This window comes from Triticum aestivum, chromosome 4A, assembly GCF_018294505.1.
Source record: "Triticum aestivum cultivar Chinese Spring chromosome 4A, IWGSC CS RefSeq v2.1, whole genome shotgun sequence".
In the NCBI taxonomy this organism is placed as follows: domain Eukaryota; kingdom Viridiplantae; phylum Streptophyta; class Magnoliopsida; order Poales; family Poaceae; genus Triticum; species Triticum aestivum.
In genome coordinates, this window is record NC_057803.1 from 454,384,193 (window position 1) to 454,406,362 (window position 22,170).

The following is a 22,170-nucleotide window of genomic DNA, read 5'->3' on the forward strand; positions in this document are numbered from 1 at the left end:
CAATAGCAAAGAAAAATAACACAAACTTTTAAGAGTTTTTCTTTCTTACCGTTTCTTTATTTATTTGTGGAAAGAGTGCCGCAAGGTGACTCTGTTCAAATTGCATACAGAAGTATCTATAGCTATGCAAAGAGAGAGAACCAAAAACTCACCACAGTCAAGAAACATTTATTTGCACGACCAAATAGTAGTATTTCATGGCAGATGTTAATTCTTTTAGCCAGGACAGAAGAATAGGAGTCAAAAGAGAAGAATAAATTCTTCTTAAAAAAAAGAAGCACAACTTTTTCTTGAAACTCAGGTAACCTTTAATTGCACAATGTACCAAAAAGTTAAAGTGCTAACATATAACATTCAACCAGAAATTTAGTTAATGTGTCTTACAAGAAGAAATCATGATTACTGTTACTACTAAGCAAACGATTGACCTATAATGATGTCTACCCTGTGATGTCTACTGTACAAAAGAACAAAAGTTTAGTAGTGGGCCCACCAGGCAGTGAGGGATGCCAATATGGATGTTGAGTATTCAAGGACTATTTTTTTAAAAGGTCGGCACTGATCTGCTTTTGCACAAACACAATGAAACGTGCGCTTGTGATGTACCGCGCTTCTTCTAGGACCCACCGATTGCACACTAGTGTATTACGTGAAAACTCATGCAATCTCATGCACGCGTGTACTTAAGATTCATTGCGTGTGCAAGGACCTAGCTGGACTTTTTAGTTAGTGTTCAGTGCTGGCCTTAGATCTCTCTTTTCCAAACCAACTAGAGAAAGTGAAAGCCACACACACCAAAGTGATAGCTAGTCAGAACGGGCGACTTTGGACTAACTTTAATTAATTTCAACAGTAAAAAAACGAGCTTGCTTCCAGCACTTAACTGTCCTTCTCTCCTTAGGTATACAGGACTAGTACATGTACTGTAAAGTGTAAAGGTTAGACTTAACTCAATCTTTCACCACCTCACTTTTAATTTGGATCTCCCATGCATTAGTATGCTTCCTTCCAAAGTCCACATATAATGTAGGAGTATGCATGAGCTCACTTCTGTTGTCTCCCACGCGCCAGCTAGCTTCACATGCAGATAGATAGAATTCAATGGCGACCTCCTTTAATTTGGCCTGATCTATATCTTCCACCAGAGTTGATTAAATGATAATGAGATGAGATCGATGCAACACAACAACAACAGCCTCAAATCAGGTCTCAAGCGCCTCGATCATCAAGTAGCTAGCGAGATCACCATCGGCTAAACGATGGGGACAAGCAACATGGGCAATGAAGGGAGCTCAGCCGCAAGCAACGATGACAGCACGGTGGAGGAGGAAGGCGGCCAGGACATGACCAGGGCCGGCGACTCGTCGTCGTCAGTGCGCCCCTATGTTCGTTCCAAGAATCCCCGCCTCCGCTGGACGCCAGAGCTCCACCACTGCTTCGTCCGCGCCGTGGAAAGGCTCGGCGGCCAAGATCGTAAGCCTACTCTCATTTTCCACAATCCTAGCTATATATGCATCCATCGACATGTTAACTTGATGTTCATCTTTGTGCAGTTGCAACTCCTAAGCTGGTCCTTCAGTTGATGAACGTTAGAGGGCTTAGCATAGGCCATGTCAAGAGCCATCTCCAGGTACGCATCACTTTACTTCTTATTTTTGCATCGTCGTCTTTTGCTGTGCGTTCATATTTCACTGATTCCCCTTTGCATGCGCAATGCTAATTCTGCAATTAATTGACGATGGGCCTTCAGATGTACAGAAGCAAGAAGATTGACGATTCCGGCCAGGGTATGTCCACGAACTCATGAATTTCACAGCCCTCCTTTGGATTCAGTATATTTTGCCCTGATCTGGTCGACTCTTATGTGCAGTCATCATAGGTCACTTGCAACAGGGAGGACAAGTCTATAACTATGCTCATCTCCCCTTCCATCATCGTGTCAGTGGTGCCGGTACAATGCTCTCTAGGTAGTTCATTGGATCTACTAAATTGCCCTCTACACATTCAAGTTTTTTGTTAAGCGATCGACTATATATTTTGGATAATTGGGGATAAATTTATTTTCCTCGTCCTCTGCATTATGAGATAAAACGACTAGCAAAGTTATTCAATAATCCTAATTTGTTAGTTCTGAGTACTGACTAATTAATCTCCTTGGATGGCGAACTAGGTTTGGCACTAGACCATGTCCTCCATCGAGGGGGAGCTGGCATGAACCATACTGGCTCCATGGCCACCGTTTACTTGGATCAAAACCATACTATTCATCATCAGCAGCAGCTCATCATGACGAGGCTCTCCTTAGAGCACGTGCTCAACATGTATCTGGCTATAACCCAGCTTTGATAGTCCAAGAATCCTCTTCATCGAGAAATGATTATCACGCCATGAATCGCTACCACTATGAAAGACGGCCGCTGCAAGCTGCTACGACGGAGGACAACGATGATCAGATCCATGGTCGTGATATAAACCTGGATCTCTCGCTCGATATCGGTGGTGGACAGCGGCTAGAGATGAAGAGCAAGAGAGGCTGCACGAGATGGGGGAAACAAGCAGAAGAAGATGATGACGATCAGGTTGATGTCAATGAAGAATTGAAGAGCACTGCTACTAGACTGTCTCTATCCCTACTCTCTCCTAGTCCTATTACTCTTGATCGAAAGGGGAGTAGTGCTAGTGATCATGCACTAGGTCTAGATGTCAATGTGGATAAGATAGGGAAAGTGCAATATGCAATCAGGGCAAGCACTCTTGATCTCACCATATGATCGATCTGTTGCAGTGTAGTACTTAATACTTATCCATATCCATATATACATATGTAGAGCAAGAAACCTATGTATAACATATAAAACTTATTTAGTATTTATTATATGTGTCCTTTTTTCCAAAAACAGGGGAACGCCCTCGGCCTCAGTCATTATATATTCCTTTTTTTCTTTGAAAAGAAGGTTGAACCCCCCGCCTCTGCATCGAGTGATGCACACAGTCATTTTTGTTACTCCCTCTAATTCTAATTAATTGACTCAGCCTTGTATAGAGGTTGCATCAATGAATTTGGATCGGAGGGAGTATATTATTCAACAATGCCTTATAAGATAAAACATCGATCCTTCTTTCACCCTCTAGGCAATAAAGACACACCACCTTCAAACTTGATGATAATGGTGGTCTTGATCAGGGTTGCTTGCCCTGACCTCATCGAGTCTGCCATCCTCACGATTCAACCAGAGTGCCACCGAGAGGAGCAGACGTCGTGCACTGCGCCTCTAGACAGCCACGGTCGCGGGACACTAGATCCCTGCCACCCCCTTCACCGGCAGCGCACGGCTTTCTTGATGGCCACCTGTGTGGGGATGACAAGGGGAGAGGGGAGGGCGGAGGGGTTGGCGGTAGATGGGGTAAGGTTTTGCGCCCCCGGTCGCCCTGGAGGAGGCGACACAAGCAGGAACGAGAGAGAGAGAGAGAGAGAGAGAGAGAGAGAGAGAGAGAGAGAGAGAGAGAGAGAGAGAGAGAGAGAGAGAGAGAGAGAGAGAGAGAGAGAGAGAGAGAGAGAGAGTCCATGTATATCTGCCATTATATTGTCATTGGTATTTCATCTTGATGATGACCCTACTCTTCTAAACTAAGGGATCCTCTAACTCAAAAGGGATTTCAAAGGGTTTTGAAGTGCTCGAATCCTTGGAATTTTTCCTATCGGAGGTCATTGTATTCACAATATTGGATTTTTAGGAACTTTTCTGTAGGTTCCTTTGCACTTAGTTCCGCAAATTTTTTTTTCGTCCACTCGAACATCTTTTTAGATAAAAGGCACAATATGTACCTGACTTTAAACTAATAAAACAAATAACGCCAACGTCATATAAATAAAGTTCATATTACAGAACAACCAAAGGTAAACATGACAGCTCAAAACAAGTAAGCATCAAATAGAAATCTAGAGGAGCACAAGTCAGGCGGCGTTGTTTCTACTGATCACGTGGAAGCCCTTGATCTTGGACAAGACTGTCCTAGCTTACGCAGTATCCTTCTTTTTGCCCAACGGGCTGCACTGCTAAACAAACAGAGACTATTTGAAGATATAGTCAACAGGTTGGCTTGGAATTTTTCCTCTCATCACAGTTTTGTTACGGCAAGTCCACAAGGCTCGGATTAAAGCCACAAAAGCACGGTAGGCTAGGCTACGATGTTGCCCGTGACTACTAGCTAGTAACAATAGAATGTCATTAACTGAAGCACTCTCAAACGCAACTCCGTAAGAATCTAGCTGGAGCACAATGGAAGATGTGGTTGCCGTCTTCAAGATCTTCACGCAGGGCACACATGTCGTTCCCAAGGGTGTGGCGCTTTTGAAGGTTGATAACGGTGGGGAGACGATCTCTGGCATCCTGCTAGAGGAAGACCCAAATATTGAGAGGAACAGTAGTAGCCCACAATGCTTTAGCAAAGCAGATCCGAGACCTGGGAAATAGTTTCACATAAGTTGATTTGACTGAGAAGTTACCAAAGCTTCAAGATTCCAAGTAATGACATCCCTGTTGTTAGACAATTGACAGGGCCCCAAATCCCAAAGAAGCGTCTCCCACGATGATCTCACTATGGAGGCAAGATTTCATTTGAAAGTAATGTTGGGGTTGCCATTTAGAAACACATTTTGAACCATGATGTCGGGATCTGAGCCAACGAGAAAAGAGATCTTGGTATTTGGAAAACAAGCGAAGGTTAAGCGCCCACTTGGATAACCAAAATTTGGTGTTGGCGCCGTTACCCACTTCAAACTTAGCACTCACAAGGAAAATGTATAGGTCATTTGTGGATTCCTTTCCATAATTGAGAACCACTCTTTTTCGCTGCACAGACAATTGAGTTGGGGAAGTACTTCGCCTTGAGGATCTGAGCCCATAGACTATCTTCGTTTTTCAAAGTCTTCCATATTCGTTTCTTAAGCAATGATAGGTTCATCTTCCTCGAATTTGTAATCCTCAAGCCGCCCTTGCATTTAGGTTTACATAAGTCTGCCATTTGACCATGAGATACTTCTGTTTGGAGGCGTCTCGCTTCCCAAAATAAGTGCACAAGAACTTTGGCAAGCTGACGATGGGTCTCATCTCCCAACAGAAATAGCCCCATGGAGAAAGAGGGATTAGCTTATACATAAGCATTGGCAAGTGTAAGTCTCGCTCAGAAGACATAATCTTGCCTTTGCCACACTTGATAACTTACATACAGTTGGGTCCCAGTCAAAGCTGATGAGATATTTGTCGGAGGCTGGGAGGCCGGGTATGTGATAGGGGAGTTGATGAGCCAACAATTGAGCAAAATCATGACCCAAACGACATCAGTGTGTTGCACCGCCAGGGTTACAACCTCGCTCTTGGATTAGTTAATCTTCATACCCAACAGCAAAGCCCCCTCAGCTTGGTCCCGAAACACATGAAATTGTAGACTCAAACATGTTGCAGTTTTAGAAAGGTCCAAACATGACTTTGCAGACTGTAGTCGCCTATTCCTACCAATATATTTAAACTAAAGCAAATCTGCTTATTCCAAATTTTGCTACTTTTGTACAAAATGTGCGTCTGATTAGGATGCTGAGATCTTTTTAAGTTCCACATTAACGCAAAAGAGTGCGTTAACAATACATGAACAAGTAAACTTTTTTACAGACCCAAAATTTGTCTTTTTTGTCGAAAGCTACTCAGATGTCCAAATGATGTGAAATTTAGGACACACCTCACGCACCAAATTATCTACCATGCAAAAAATATTTTGAATATTTGTTTTGAGTTTTTTTTTCTTTATCGCAGGTGCAGATGAGCCTGCGCACCGAATCACTGCTCTCAAAAGAGTGGTACTTCATAGGAATATCATAGGAATAGGAAAATTATAGGAAGTAAGGTGGCATGCATCTCACTTCCTATAGGGAAAGAGATGTCACTTGATTCATAGGATAGGATTTTTCCCATTGAGTCTAGGCTAATGTTTTTTTCTTTAAAATGTGAAGGATTGATTCCTATCCTATATAGGAATAGGAATCCATTCCTACAAATCAAAGGGCTTCATAGGAATTTTTCCTATAAAAATCCTATCCTCTAAAAATCCTACAAGATTCCTCCAAACTAAAGGAGGTCTAAACAGAGGAATAACAGGAACATACAACAATTCACCATTTGTAATTGCGATGGCTCTCCGGTTGGCGCCACCGCTTCCCCCGCCACCACCGGAACCAGATTAGATCGTCGTCTTCACGCCTCCGCCACCACCGTCTAGGGGTGTTTCGTCGTGCATCTATGTTGGGCTTGTTGTGCTGTGCCCACAGAGGAACTTGGGTCTATTTGTGTTTGTGTGTGTGAGTGTTGGACCTTGTCTGCGGTGGCGTTGTGTTGATGTGTGGTGTGTTCTGTTGTTACCTTGATACTTTGTGCTTCGTGGTTGCTTTATTTATAAAGCGAGGCGAAAGCCTTTTTCGGTAATTGCAGAATATTCAGTTGGATGAAATGCAAGGTTATCTCATAAAAACAAGTTGAAAAGTAAGCTCTCTTTGTAGAACGTGCAATTATCTCCCTAAACCACCATGCTGAACATTTGCTGACTAGATTTACATACTTCGTTGTGTTCGAAGGACCTCCTTAGCTGTTGTGCCTTTCAATTGACGACAAGACAATTATCTGACGTTCTCTGCACATCGCCATCCCAATTATTCGCCCAGCCCATCCAACACTAGAAGGCGCCTTATTTTGCGCAACAAGCTAGGAATGTTCCTGCACAATTTGCATCATCCCGCAGAAGTCAAACAAACATACACGGATGCTGAAATGCCCCACTGAGAATTGGATAATCCTTTTTGCATGACCACCGTTCATGATCGTGAACGCTTTCTGTACCAAGTAAAACTTGACTTGAGCATAAGAGTTGTTCTTTATTCAAAATGCTAAAAAAAATTGATTTTGCAAGGAACCAGAGCACCAGCAGAAAGAAATATTCTTTGCTCCCTTTGTAGTCCTTGTGGCATGCACATCTTCCTTGCTCTCACTAACTTCTTTGTCAGTATGAGTTGTCTTTGGGGAAATTCTTCATATATGTACACTAGTAAAAGGTGGGATTCTCTGCCAAAGTTTATGCTTCCTGCCCAAGAACTCGTCTTTCAACTCTAGCCCCAAAGTGGCATCCCTGAGTGCATAACGACCTACTAGAAAAACAAAACAAAAGGAAGGGAAAAAGAGATGAAGCACACTAACAAAATGGTAGTATGATGCCCCAATTCAAAGACGACAAACGGACAAAACTGAAAAAATATTTGGAAAGAGAAAGTAACCATGACCAAGCAGACTTTTTCTTATATTACCTAAAAGAGTGTATTTCCCCAAAAGAAATATCTCAGGCCAGACAGGGCTGTTGTGAACAGCCAATGTTATCAGTAACCGTTGGTGAAAGTATTGTGCTATACTCACTGCTTAAGTTTAGCATCTACTTTATCACAGAAAAGTTCCAGACCGAAAGGGTAACTTGCTTGAAAGTCATACCTAAAGAACAAAATGGAATATGCGCAAACAATTCCATGGTGTATCCATAAGTCATATCAAACTGCAAACAGCAGTTCTTAAGAAACATGCATGAGAAGGAATCAACATTCTAGTACATGGTAACATAATTCATAAGGTGCCAGTCCATGTCTACAGTGCTCGAGTCACTCTTACTCTCCAGATTCTGTCAATCTACTAATTATGTCGAAGAGAGTTGCCCAGTTAATTAAATAAAAACCAAGCACAAAGCAGATTACAACCGTCTACCCAGGACACCACCGACAGACATGGCCACACTTGCACAAACTCAACGCGCACTGTTCGGCAACTCCGACTTCACCATAGGTGACCACAAAAGAATAGCTAACCACAAAAGCTCCACAAATCAGCACGAAAAAGCCACAGCAGCCAACCAACACGCCAGCGAGAAGACAACTCTGATTTTGAGGATGAGCCTCACAGGAGAAATGTGCAAGGCCTGCGCTGACCAGATCCGCTGAAACTGGACCACCCTTCATGTGTCATCGTCACCACTTGGTCGACCTCATGACAGGGAAGTTCTGAGTTAATGGTAACAAGGCGAAACAGAGCACATAGAAGTAGGGAACCGACGGACAAGCAAGAAAGCTGACTACCAAGCCATGCCGCAACCCAACGTTGTTCGCCATCATCATCGTTGGCAAATCAAACGCAGAGCAAACGGGATCCAAGCCAGCGGACCCGTAATCCGCACCAAGAAAAGTGACCGGGAAGCCTTGTCACACATAAATATGATATGCAATACAATGTATGTATGATGATGACCAGTTGCACTAAGCCAGAATTGGATGACATGAGAAATTTATGTATTCCAGCTTTATGGGGCAATTATGCAATGAAACAGCCTTCTTTTTAAACTCAATTTTAGTTGGGCCGGAATACACAACACATCAGAAAAGTAAACTAAAGGTAAAGGTTTCCCGGGAATCTTGAGGATACAGTTGAGTGTACAAGAAGCTTATGATGGTGTATGAGAGATCTCCTTCAGTGAAGGTCAGACATACTCGTGCTATTGTTGATAAAAAAAAGAGGGTGACATTGCCACCATGATGTGGACAATGCACTTAATACATATTGTGATAGATGAAACACCCCCAATCTGGCCTGAGCTGGGAATATGTCCTCCAGGAATCATGCTGATTTTGTTATATCACAGTCGACGAAAAGGAACCATCAGTTTAATTGAACAAGAACACCATTGACAAATGACAACACAAACATAGATGCCATGATAAAGACAGAATATTAAGCGCCTTTGAGGGCCAACTTGGAGGGGGGAAAGGTCAAAGAATCAACAAGATTATGGTTTCCTTGGAGGACTCCCACAACTGTACTGCAAACAGAATGTCCCGCTATAAATGAAGATTGGCCAATGGCAACACAGCACAGGACCCCAAACACACATGCACACGCTTCCTATCAAGATGAAAAGAGGCCTACTAGTAGTATTTTGGTCCTTGTTCTGCCTCTGTGTGGCAAACACAGCTACTGGCAACAAGCCCAAACACCCTATTGAGTTTGATCAATTAGAAATATCCAGGAAATATGTTCCAGCAAAACAGCATGCATCTGCGAGCAAGAGCCCTTCTAGTTCTTCAGTCCATGGTGGCTCACAAGATTATCAGCGAAAGAGGGATAAGATTATAGCAATGCCAGGCCAGATGGAGGAAGCGGAATTCACACAATATGCAGGGTATGTCACTGTGGATGCAAATGCTGGAAGGGCTTTGTTCTACTATTTTGCTGAGGCTCCTCAAGATCCTTCCAACAAACCACTAGTCCTATGGATGAATGGAGGTATGTTATATGTGCTCTGCTTATCCATAAACTTGCAGTATAATTTAACCATAAAACTATGTGAGTGAGACCAGCAACGATGCAGATGTGCACTTGAGAATGAATGATGTTACAAACCTTCTTTGAGAACTATTGCTAATGAGGTTTGCAGGCCCTGGTTGTTCATCCTTTGGAGCTGGAGCCATGCTAGAACTTGGACCCTTCTCTGTCCATAGTGATAACAAGACACTGTACAAGAAAAAACATGCTTGGAACACAGGTAAATTCACTCCAGCCCTGCCCACAGTTAATTGTTAACAAAGAGGTCACATTTATACCCAGATGAATTTATCAGCCTTCATCCACAAATGCAGTAGCAAATATGCTGTTTGTTGAGATCCCAGCCGGTGTTGGGTACTCATACTCCAACACGACATCAGACTATCACAACACTGGTGACAAAAGAAGCACAGATGATGCGTACACCTTCCTTGTCAATTGGCTGGAGAGATTTCCCATGTACCGAGACCGTGATTTCTTCATAACCGGCGAGAGTTATGCTGGCCACTATGTACCAGAGCTAGCTAATTTGATTATTTCTAACAACAGAGCCAGAGGTGCGACTAATGTCAAGCTTAAAGGTGTTGCTGTAAGTGCTTAACAATAACTGTTTTGAAGCTTCTAATGCCAGTAAGATTCTAATCAATGATGCCACTCTCAAATTTGGTCAGATCGGCAACGCAGACTTGCAATACAATTTGACTCTAAGAGCGACATTTGACTACTTCTGGATGCATGCTATGATTTCTGGAAAAACCTACAGAACTGTACAGGCCAACTGTGGCTTCAACGGGACATATACTAAAGATTGTGATAATGCCATGAACTTGGCCATAAAGGAGAAGGGTAATGTTGATGACTACAACATCTATGCACCAATATGCCGTGATGCCTCCAGTCCTCTCAGATCAAGTGACCCGGTATACACAATTAAACACATTAATCCACATACTTGTCAAATTTCGTTTGTTACATATATGCCTCTTGGGATACTGAATTTGTGGCTGACCAATGTAATGTAAGGTGGTGTTCGGTGATCCCTGCACAAATCACTATGTTTCATCTTATCTAAATCGTCCTGAGGTCCAAAGAGCCCTACACGCAAACACCACAGGGTTGAACTACCCATGGACGGATTGCAGGTATAAAGATTGGAATACCCAAGTAGGTTTCAAAATTTTGCAGCCAATTTTGGGCACAATTATTTCCCAGGAATAATTCCATTCTTTTGTTTTCTTAGGGCTATCTGAAAAGGTAATCTATACATTTAAGTACAAATCACAAATTATTTATATGACTGACCCTAAGAACTTCATCACTAGAGAAGTACTTGTAAGCCTCCCATCACTCACTTCTGATTTGCTTTACTGCCAAAAAGGTACCTATAATCTATATAAGCTAGCCATCAAAGATTAAGACTCTGTGAACCACAGATCACGGTAGGTATTAAAAAGTGAACAATAAAGAGGGCATAATGGCATATCTCCATAAGATTCTTCAGCCTATACAGACTATACTTTTGCTTGTGCAGGTGCATCAATCTGAGATTATGCATAAACCTTTTTTACTGCTGGGAATTTTCTCAGTCTTCGGTATCAAGCAACCTCGTACTAAAGGAATATCAAGGAAAATTCGATAACCGGAAAGCAATCAACTTGTATTAGACTTAGAATATGTTTCTAATCGATTTCAATGTCTCACTCAAGCAGTCAACTTGTATTCGATAACTGGAAAGATTCACCCGAGACCGTGCTGCCATCGATCAGGAAACTCATTTCAAGTGGCACAAGGGTATGGCTGTACAGGTACTCCTATATATATAGCCCCCGGATTCTGTTTCTCAAGTACCGAAGCAATCAATTGTTAATGTCTTATTAATCCCTATCAACTGCACCCTTGTGTACCAGTGGTGATATGGATGCAGTATGTTCTGTGACCTCGACCCAATACGCACTGGACATTCTTGACCTGCCCACAGAAACATCTTGGCGCCCATGGCGCGTCAACAATGAGGTAAAGAATCCACGGCTGATCACCTGACTAACGCTGAACAGTAGAGAACTTCAGATTACATTATTATTTCCTAATTCCTATAGCTACATGGCTACGTGCACCTGCGAATGAAGCTAAAAATTGTTTACTGGTTCCTTCCTGAAATGGCAGGTTGCTGGCTATGTGGTTGGGTACAAGGGCCTGGTGTATGCAACAGTCAAAGGAGCGGGGCACATGGTCCCTTTTTATCAGCCCCGCAGGGCCCTAGCGCTATTCTCATCCTTCCTAGAAGGAAAGCTTCCGCCACAATGATCTAATTGTTAGGGATAAATTAGCACATATCTATTGTAAAACGTCGATAGCGAAGTCCGACCCCAAGAAGTCGCATCCCTTCTCTCTCTCTTAACATGTAAATGTCATCCTTTGGATGCATTCCCGCAGGCATGCATATATATCCTTTGTATCAGTGAAATCAATGGTGCTTGACCATTCACTTCCTTCCAATCTCGTTTTACATTATAATTTTTAGATCATCCGGAAGGCTCAAAAAGCCATTCCGGTATATGTGAAACCACAAATTCCAAACAAAGGTTTGAGGATTCGGAAGCTACAGCAAGAACGTCTAGAAAGGCTAAAGTAGCTAAAAGTAGCAGACAACTAGAACATTCAAAGCCTATCACCCAAATTAAAGCATATGAAACCCAGTGCTAGGCGGAAAGACATCTTCTAGTAGCCAGGCAGCTCTCCGTTCACATGGCTTGCATTTCCAGCGGCACCACCAACGTCGAGGAAGTCCTGGTCTTCTTCATCGGCGAATGGGTTGGAGAGCCGGCCAGCTCCAGAGGGGAAGCTGGGCTGAGTGGGGAGGTCTTCGGCACCCTGGTTAGCACAGTTGGGGAGAATGGAGGCGAAGGAGCACTACCACAGGAATATCTAGACAGGGCTCCAGTAATGGAAATGTTTTTAATTGGAGATAAACATAGCACCTTCAGTGCCATTGCCTAGCCCCGTTACCCCACGGACAGTAGTGGAGCATCACACAAATTGCTGGGCGGGCCAAGCTAAAGAACACACAAAATATTCAAACTAGATCATTCGCATTAATCAGTATACCTTCTCTTCTTATTTGTTACAAGATCAAGTGAGCAGATCAAAAGAAGTTATGCCAAAATTTACTACTCCCTTACATTGTACAGAGGACGCGTGGGAGCATATGATAATTTGCCAGGCACTACAATTTTGACTGGCCTTGCACATAGCTACATATACTACAGTTTGTAATCTGTAAACAACAATTGAGTGAATTGTTTATGCTAGCATATTGGTAACGACATGAACAGATAATGACCTAAGTGAAATTTAGGGGAAGAAGAACGCCGTAAAAAAAATAGGGGACGAGAATTGGGAATGATTCAAAGAAGTTATATGTGAAGCTTGTAGTCATTCAGGAGAATTGGAGAAATTGAGGGTACGATAGGATCAAATTCAAGAAGGAGCTCATTTTTGGGAGTTGCCTGTGTTGCCGGTGGTAGCTGGGTGTACTTGTGGCCGCGTGGAGTCGTAGGCTGGCCGACTCCGACTCGCCCTGCTGCTGTGTGCGGTGTGCCGGTGGGCTGTCCGGCCGTGGGCGGCGACTGATGTGTGCCGCAGTCCCCGTGGCCGGTGGGTGGCGCCGCGGCGGCGGCTGCTGAGTCGTCGAGTGCTGCGTTTCTGCGTGGCGTGTGAGGAGTGAGCTCCTGGGCCATGGGCTGCATCCATTCCAGCCATCCAGTGAGTGCTGGGCCTAGATATCGATTTGTTTTTCCCTAAAGCTGGGTAGGTGTGTCTCAAGAAAAAAACTGGGTAGCCTATACAAGTACCCTCACGCTTAGGGTTGCTAGCGCCGCCTCTGGCGATTGCGATCGTCGGCGAGGGACGCTGGTTTTTGTGATTGCTGCCGAATCATCGCCCCCACAGGAGGCGGTGAGGGGGATTACTGGAGACTCAGGTGCGCTTTGCTGAAACTCGCCGCCATGGCGGCGGAAGGAGGCCCTTCATTGCAGGCGGGGAAGAAGTTAGAGACTGATCTGGAGGAGATGATGAAGAATATGGAGCTGCTGGAGGAGGAGCTGGATGATGTGGTCATTGGGAAGGCTGATGCCCAGAAGTTTGAGGCGGAGGCCAGGTGGATGGCGATAGCCCGTGTCAACACCAATAGATCCTTCAGCTCCTCTGCGTTTTTTGAGAACATGAAATTCATATGGGGGCTGGCCCAGACACCTAAGTTCAGAGAGGCGGGTGAGAACTTGTTCATCTTCCAGCTCTTTTGCCTTGGGGACTAGAAAAGGGTTGTTCATGGAGGCCCATGGCTCTTCAGGGGGCTTGGGGTGACCATTAAGGACTACGATGGCAAGACAGACCCATAATTGGTGGCTCTGGATGGCCTGTATGTTTGGGTGAAAATACATAAGATACCTGATATGTATCGCCATGAATCAATTGTTGATGAGTTAGCTCGCAGAATTGGCAAGGTCTGCGTGGTGCAGATCCGCCCCACCCTCTATTATGAAGGAGATTATGTCAAGGTAAGAGCGAGGATAATCACTGCAAAACCTTTGACTCGCTTTACCCTGCTTATTGTGGAAGGAGAAGGCAGACGCATGCTCGTTGTTAAGTATGAAAAGATCCCGTTCTTTTATCAGGTGTGCAGCTTCATGGGTCATAGCCATGAGCAATGTGGCAACGGTGTGTGGAAGGATGAAGATAAAAAGTGGGGCAAATGGATGATAGCTCAACGCCGAACTGTGATCTACTCGCAGCCTATGGGGCGGGGATTTTCTGTTGGAAATATGCCCTAGAGGCAATAATAAAATGGTTATTTATTATATTTCTTTGTTCATGATAATTGTCTATTGTTCATGCTATAATTGTGTTATCCGGAAATCGTAATACATGTGTGAATACATAGACCACAACACGTCCCTAGTGAGCCTCTAGTTGACTAGCTCATTGATCAAAAGATAGTCATGGTTTCCTGACTATGGACATTGGATGTCATTGATAACGGGATCACATCATTAGGAGAATGATGTGATGGACAAGACCCAATCCTAAGCATAGCTCAAAGATCGTGTAGTTCGTTTGCTGTAGCTTTTTCGAATGTCAAGTATCATTTCCTTAGACCATGAGATTGTGCAACTCCTGGATACCGTAGGAGTGCCTTGGGTGTGCCAAACGTCACAAGTAACTGGGTGACTATAAAGGTACACTACAGGTATCTCCAAAAGTGTCTGTTGGGTTGGCACGAATCGAGACTGGGATTTGTCACTTCGTATGACGGAGAGGTATCTCTGGGCCCACTCGGTAATGCATCATCATAATGAGCTCAATGTGACCAAGTGGTTGATCACGGGATCATGCATTACAGCACGAGTAAAGTGACTTGCCAGTAACGAGATTGAACGAGGTATTGGGATACCGACGATCGAGTCTCGGGCAAGTAACATACCGATTGACAAAGGGAATTGTATACGGATTGATTGAATCCTCGACATCGTGGTTCATCCGATGAGATCATCGTGGAGCATGTGGGAGACAACATGGGTATCCAGATCCCGCTGTTGGTTATTGACCGGAGAGTCGTCTCGGTCATGTCTGCATGTCTCCCGAACCCGTAGGGTCTGCACACTTAAGGTTCGGTGACGCTAGGGTTGTAGAGATATTAGTATGCAGTAACCCGAAAGTTGTTTGGAGTCTCGGATGAGATCCCGGACGTCACGAGAAGTTCCGGAATGGTCTGGAGGTAAAGATTTATATATAGAAAGTTCAGTTTCGGCCATCGGGAAGGTTTCGGGGGTCGTCGGTATTGTACCAGGACCACCGAAAGGGTCCTGGGGGCCCACCGGGTGGGGCCACCTATCCCGGAGGGCCCCATGGGCTGAATTGGGAGGGGAACCAGCCCCTAGTGGGCTGGTGCCCCCCCCCTTGGGCCTCCCCTGCGCCTAGGGTTGGGAAACCCTAGGGGTGGGGGCGCCCCCCACTTGGCTTGGGGGGGGGGGGGAAGCCACCCCTTGGCCGCCGCCCCCTTGGAGATCCATCTCCTAGGGCCGGCGCCCCCCAAGGCCCCTATATAAAGAGGGGGGGAGGGAGGGCAGCCGCACCCTTGCTATTGGCGCCTCCCTCTCCCTCCGTAACACCTCTCCTCCCCGTCTGCGCTTGGCGAAGCTCTGCCAGGATCCTACTGCATCCACCACCACGCCGTCGTGCTGCTGTATCTTCATCAACCCCTCCTTCCACCTTGCTGGATCAAGTTGGAGGAGACGTCTTCCCAACTGTACGTGTGTTGAACGCGGAGGTGCCGTCCGTTCGGCACTAGGTCATCGGTGATTTGGATCACGTCGAGTACGACTCCATCAACCCCGTTCTCTTGAACGCTTCCGCGCGCGATCTACAAGGGTATGTAGATGCACTCCTCTCTCCCTCGTTGCTAGACAACTCCATAGATTGATCTTGGTGATGCGTAGAAAATTTTAAAATTCTGCTACGTTCCCCAACAGTGGCATCATGAGCTAGGTCTATGCATAGTTTCTATGCACGAGTAGAACACAAAGCAGTTGTGGGCGTCGATATTGTCAATTATCTTGCCGTTACTAGTATTATCTTGATTCGGCGGCATTGTGGGATGAAGCGGCCCGGACCGACCTTACACGTACGCTTACGTGAGACTGGTTCCACCGATTGACATGCACTAGTTGCATAAGGTGGCTGGCGGGTGTCTGTCTCTCCCACTTTAGTCGGATCGAATTCGATGAACAGGGTCCTTATGAAGGGTAAATAGAAATTGGCAATTCACGTTGTGATTTTGGCGTAGGTACGAAACATTCTTGCTAGATACCTATAGCAGCCACGTAAAAACTTGCAACAACAATTAGAGGACGTCTAACTTGTTTTTGCAGCAAGTGTTTTGTGATGTGATATGGCCAAAGGATGTGATTGATGATATATGTGATGTATGAGATGATCATGTTCTTGTAATAGGAATCACGACTTGCATGTCAATGAGTATGACAACCGGCAGGAGCCATAGGAGTTGTCTTTATTTATTTATGACCTTCGTGTCAACATAAACATCATGTAATTACTTTACTTTATTGCTAAAGCGTTAGCCATAGTAGTAGAAGTAATAGATGATGAGACAACTTCAAGAAGACACGATGATGGAGATCATGATGATGGAGATCATGGTGTCATGCCGGTGACAACGATGATCATGGAGCCCCGAAGATGGAGATCAAAAGGAGCAAATGATATTGGCCATACCATGTCACTATTTGATTGCATGTGATGTTTATCATGTTTTACATCTTATTTGCTTAGAACGACGGTAGCTTAAATAAGATGATCCCTCGTAATAATTTCAAGAAAGTGTTCCCCCTAACTGTGCACCGTTGCGAAGTTTCGTTGTTTCGAAGCACCACGTGATGATCGGGTGTGATAGATTCTAACGTTCGAATACAACGGGTGTAAACCAGATTTACACACGCAATACACTTAGGTTGACTTGACGAGCCTAGCATGTACAGACATGGCCTCGGAACACAGAAGACCGAAAGGTCGAGCATGAGTCGTATAGAAGATACGATCAACATGAAGATGTTCACCGATGTTGACTAGTCCGTCTCACGTGATGATCGGACATGGCCTAGTTGACTCGGATCATGTTTCACTTAGATGACTAGAGGGATGTCTATCTGAGTGGGAGTTCATTGAGTAATTTGATTAGATGAACTTAATTATCATGAACTTAGTCTAAAATCTTTAAAATATATCTTGTAGATCAAATGGCCCACGTTGTCCTCAACTTCAACGCGTTCCTAGAGAAAACCAAGCTGAAAGATGATGGCAACAACTATACGGACTGGGTCCGGAACCTGAGGATCATCCTCATAGCTGCCAAGAAAGATTATGTCCTAGAAGCACCGCTAGGTAACGCACCTGTCCCAGAGAACCAAGACGTTATGAATGCTTGGCAATCACATGTTGATGATTACTCCCTCGTTCAGTGCGGCATGCTTTACAACTTAGAACCGGGGCTCCAAAAGCGTTTTGAGAGACACGGAACATATGAGATGTTCGAAGAGCTGAAAATGGTTTTCCAAGCTCATGCCCGGGTCGAGAGATATGAAGTCTCCGACAAGTTCTTCAGCTGTAAGATGGAGGAAAATAGTTCTGTCAGTGAGCACATACTCAAAATGTCTGGGTTGCATAACCGCTTGACTCAGGTGGGAGTTAATCTCCCGGATGACGCGGTCATTGACAGAATCCTTCAGTCGCTTCCACCGAGATACAAGAGCTTTGTGATGAACTTCAATATGCAGGGGATGGAAAAGACCATTCCTGAGGTATATTCAATGCTGAAATCAGCAGAGGTGGAAATCAAAAAGGAACATCAAGTGTTGATGGTGAATAAAACCACTAAGTTCAAGAAAGGCAAGGGTAAGAAGAACTTCAAGAAGGAAGACAAGGGAGTTGCCGCATCCGGTAAGCAAGTTGTCGGGAAGAAGCCAAAGAATGGACCCAAGCCCGAGACTGAGTGTTTTTATTGCAAGGGAAGTGGTCACTGGAAGCGGAACTGCCCCAAATACTTAGCGGACAAGAAGGCCGGCAACACTAAAGGTATATGTGATATACATGTAATTGATGTGTACCTTACCAGTACTCGTAGTAGCTCCTGGGTATTTGATACCGGTGCGGTTGCTCACATTTGTAACTCAAAGCAGGAGATGCGGAATAAACGGAGACTGGTGAAGGACGAGGTGACAATGCGCATCGGGAATGGTTCCAAGGTCGATGTGATCGTCGTCCACACGCTACCTCTACATTTACCTACGGGATTAGTTTTAAACCTCAATAATTGTTATTTAGTGCCAGCTTTGAGCACGAACATTGTATCAGGATCTCGTTTAATTCGAGATGGCTACTCATTTAAATCCGAGAATAATGGTTGTTCTATTTATATGAGAGATATGTTTTATGGTCATGCTCCGATGGTGAATGGTTTATTCTTAATGAATCTCGAGCGTAATGTTACACATATTCATAGTGTGAATACCAAAAGATGTAAGGTTGATAATGATAGTCCCACATACTTGTGGCACTGCCGCCTTGGTCACATAGGTGTCAAACGCATGAAGAAGCTCCATGCAGATGGACTTTTGGAGTCTCTTGATTACGAATCATTTGACACGTGTGAACCATGCCTCATGGGTAAAATGACCAAGACTCCGTTCTCAGGAACAATGGAGCGAGCAACCAACTTATTGGAAATCATACATACTGATGTGTGCGGTCCAATGAGTGTTGAGGCTCGCGGTGGCTGTCGTTATGTTCTCACCCTCACTGATGACTTGAGTAGATATGGGTATGTCTACTTAATGAAACACAAGTCTGAGACCTTTGAAAAGTTCAAGGAATTTCAGAGCGAGGTTGAGAATCAACGTGACAGAAAAATCAAGTTCTTGCGATCAGATCGTGGGGGAGAATACTTGAGTCACGAATTTGGCACACACTTAAGAAAATATGGAATAGTTTCACAACTCACGCCGCCTGGAACACCTCAGCGTAATGGTGTGTCCGAACGTCGTAATCGCACTCTATTCGATATGGTGTGATCTATGATGTCTCTTACCGATCTACCGCTATCATTTTGGGGCTATGCTTTAGAGACTGCCGCATTCACTTTAAATAGGGCCCCGTTGAAATCCGTTGAGACGACACCGTATAAATTATGGTTTGGGAAGAAACCTAAGTTGTCGTTTCTAAAAGTTTGGGGATGCGATGCTTATGTCAAGAAACTTCAACCTGAAAAGCTCGAACCCAAATCGGAAAAATGCATCTTCATAGGATACCCTAAAGAAACTATTGGGTATACCTTCTACCTCAGATCCGAAGGCAAGATCTTTGTTGCCAAGAATGGGTCCTTTCTAGAGAAAGAGTTTCTCTTGAAAGAAATAAGTGGGAGGAAAGTAGAACTTGATGAAGTATTACCTCTTGAACCGGTAAGTGACGCAGCTCAAGAAAATGTTCCTGAGGTGCCTGCACCGACTAGAGAGGAAGTTAATGATGATGATCGTGAAACTTCAGATCAAGTTGCTACTGAACTTCGTAGGTCCACAAGGACACGTTCCGCACCAGAGTGGTATGGCAACCCTGTCTTGGAAATCATCTTGTTAGACAACGGTGAACCTTCGAACTATGAAGAAGCGATGGCGGGCCCGGATTCCGACAAATGGCTGGAAGCCATGAAATTCGAGATAGGATCCATGTATGAAAATGAAGTATGGACTTTGACTGACTTGCCCGATGATCGGCGAGCCATAGAAAATAAATGGATCTTTAAGAAGAAGACAGACGCGGATGGTAACGTAACCATCTATAAAGCTCGGCTTGTCGCTAAGGGTTATCGACAAGTTCAAGGGGTTGACTACGATGAGACTTTCTCACCCGTAGCGAAGCTGAAGTCCGTCCGAATCATGTTAGCAATTGCCGCATTCTATGATTATGAAATATGGCAAATGGACGTCAAAACGGCATTCCTTAATGGTTTCCTTAAGAAAGAATTGTATATGATGCAGCCGGAAGGTTTTGTCGATCCTAAGAATGCTGACAAGGTGTGCAAGCTCCAACGCTCGATTTATGGGTTGGTGCAAGCATCTCGGAGTTGGACATTCGTTTTGATGAGATGATCAAAGCGTTTGGGTTTACGCAGACTTATGGAGAAGGCTGCATTTACAAGAAAGTGAATGGGAGCTCTGTAGCATTTCTCATATTGTATGTGGATGACATACTGTTGATGGGAAATGATATAGAATTCTTGGAAAGCATAAAGGCCTACTTGAACAAGTGTTTTTCAATGAAGGACCTTGGAGAAGCTGCTTATATATTAGGCATCAAGATCTATAGAGATAGATCGAGACGCCTCATTGGTCTTTCACAGAGTATGTACCTTGACAAGATATCGAAGAAGTTCAAAATGGATCAGTCAAAGAAGGGGTTCTTGCCTGTATTGCAAGGTACGAGATTGAGCACGGCTCAATGCCCGACCACGGCAGAAGATAGAGAAAAGATGAGTGTCGTCCCCTATGCCTTGGCCATAGGGTCTATCATGTATGCTATGCTGTGTACCAGACCTAATGTAAACCTTGCCGTAAGTTTGGTAGGAAGGTACCAAAGTAATCCCGGCATGGAACACTGGACAACGGTCAAGAATATCCTGAAGTACCTGAAAAGGACTAAGGATATGTTTCTCGTTTATGGAGGTGACGAAGAGCTCGTCGTTAAGGGTTACGTCAATGCTAGCTTCGACACAGATCTGGATGACTCTAAGTCACAAACCGGATACATGTATATTTTGAATGGTGGGGCAGTAAGCTGGTGCAGTTGCAAGCAAAGCGTTGTGGCGGGATCTACATGTGAAGCGGAGTACATGGCAGCCTCGGAGGCAGCACAAGAAGCAGTCTGGGTGAAGGAGTTCATTACCGACCTAGGAGTCATACCCAATGCGTCGGGCCCGATGACTCTCTTCTGTGACAACACTGGAGCTATTGCCCTTGCCAAGGAGCCCAGGTTTCACAGGAAGACCAGACATATCAAGCATCGCTTCAACTCCATTTGTGAAAGTGTTCAAAATGGAGACATAGAGATTTGTAAAGTACATACGGACCTGAATGTGGCAGATCCGTTGACTAAATCTCTCCCTAGAGAAAAACATGATCAACACCAGAACTGCATGGGTGTTCGATTCATCACAATGTAACTAGACTATTGACTCTAGTGCAAGTGGGAGACTGTTGGAAATATGCCCTAGAGGCAATAATAAAATGGTTATTATTATATTTCTTTGTACATGATAATTATCTATTGTTCATGCTATAATTGTGTTATCCGGAAATCGTAATACATGTGTGAATACATAGACCACAACACGTCCCTAGTGAGCCTCTAGTTGACTAGCTCGTTGATCAAAAGATAGTCATGGTTTCCTGACTATGGACATTGGATGTCATTGATAACGGAATCACATCATTAGGAGAATGATGTGATGGACAAGACCCAATCCTAAGCATAGCTCAAAGATCGTGTAGTTCGTTTGCTGTAGCTTTTCCGAATGTCAAGTATCATTTCCTTAGACCATGAGATTGTGCAACTCCCGGATACCGTAGGAGTGCCTTGGGTGTGCCAAACGTCACAACGTAACTGGGTGACTATAAAGTTACACTACAGGTATCTCCGAAAGTGTCTGTTGGGTTGGCACGAATCGAGACTGAGATTTGTCACTTCGTATGACGGAGAGGTATCTCTGGGCCCACTCGGTAATGCATCATCATAATGAGCTCAATGTGACCAAGTGGTTGATCACGGGATCATGCATTACGGCACGAGTAAAGTGACTTGCCGGTAACGAGATTGAACGAGGTATTGGGATACCGATGATCGAGTCTCGGGCAAGTAACGTACCGATTGACAAAGGGAATTGTATACGGATTGATTGAATCCTTGACATCGTGGTTCATCCGATGAGATCATCGTGGAGCATGTGGGAGCCAACATGGGTATCCAGATCCCGCTGTTGGTTATTGACCGGAGAGTCGTCTCGGTCATGTCTGCATGTCTCCCGAACCCGTAGGGTCTGCACACTTAAGGTTCGGTGACGCTAGGGTTGTAGAGATATTAGTATGCAGTAACCCGAAAGTTGTTCGGAGTCCCGGATGAGATCCCGGACGTCACGAGGAGTTCCGGA

The 22,170-nt window shown here is 44.5% G+C and overlaps 2 protein-coding genes across 2 annotated transcripts; both read left to right on the forward strand.

Annotated features, from left to right (window-relative positions):
• The first annotated feature begins 1,025 nt into the window (after positions 1-1,025).
• On the forward strand, positions 1,026-2,872 carry LOC123082067 (transcription factor HRS1-like). Its single transcript, XM_044504492.1, has 5 exons — positions 1,026-1,473; positions 1,554-1,630; positions 1,751-1,787; positions 1,871-1,967; positions 2,171-2,872. The coding sequence occupies exons 1-5, from the start codon at positions 1,260-1,262 to the stop codon at positions 2,769-2,771; spliced, it is 1,026 nt and encodes a 341-aa protein (XP_044360427.1). The 5' UTR covers positions 1,026-1,259; the 3' UTR covers positions 2,772-2,872.
• A 6,080-nt stretch (positions 2,873-8,952) lies between these two features.
• On the forward strand, positions 8,953-11,886 carry LOC123086326 (serine carboxypeptidase 1). The gene is made up of 8 exons (XM_044508082.1): positions 8,953-9,362; positions 9,514-9,621; positions 9,716-9,990; positions 10,073-10,321; positions 10,425-10,543; positions 11,111-11,206; positions 11,309-11,414; positions 11,565-11,886. The coding sequence occupies exons 1-8, from the start codon at positions 8,969-8,971 to the stop codon at positions 11,703-11,705; spliced, it is 1,488 nt and encodes a 495-aa protein (XP_044364017.1). The 5' UTR covers positions 8,953-8,968; the 3' UTR covers positions 11,706-11,886.
• Positions 11,887-22,170: the final 10,284 nt, after the last annotated feature.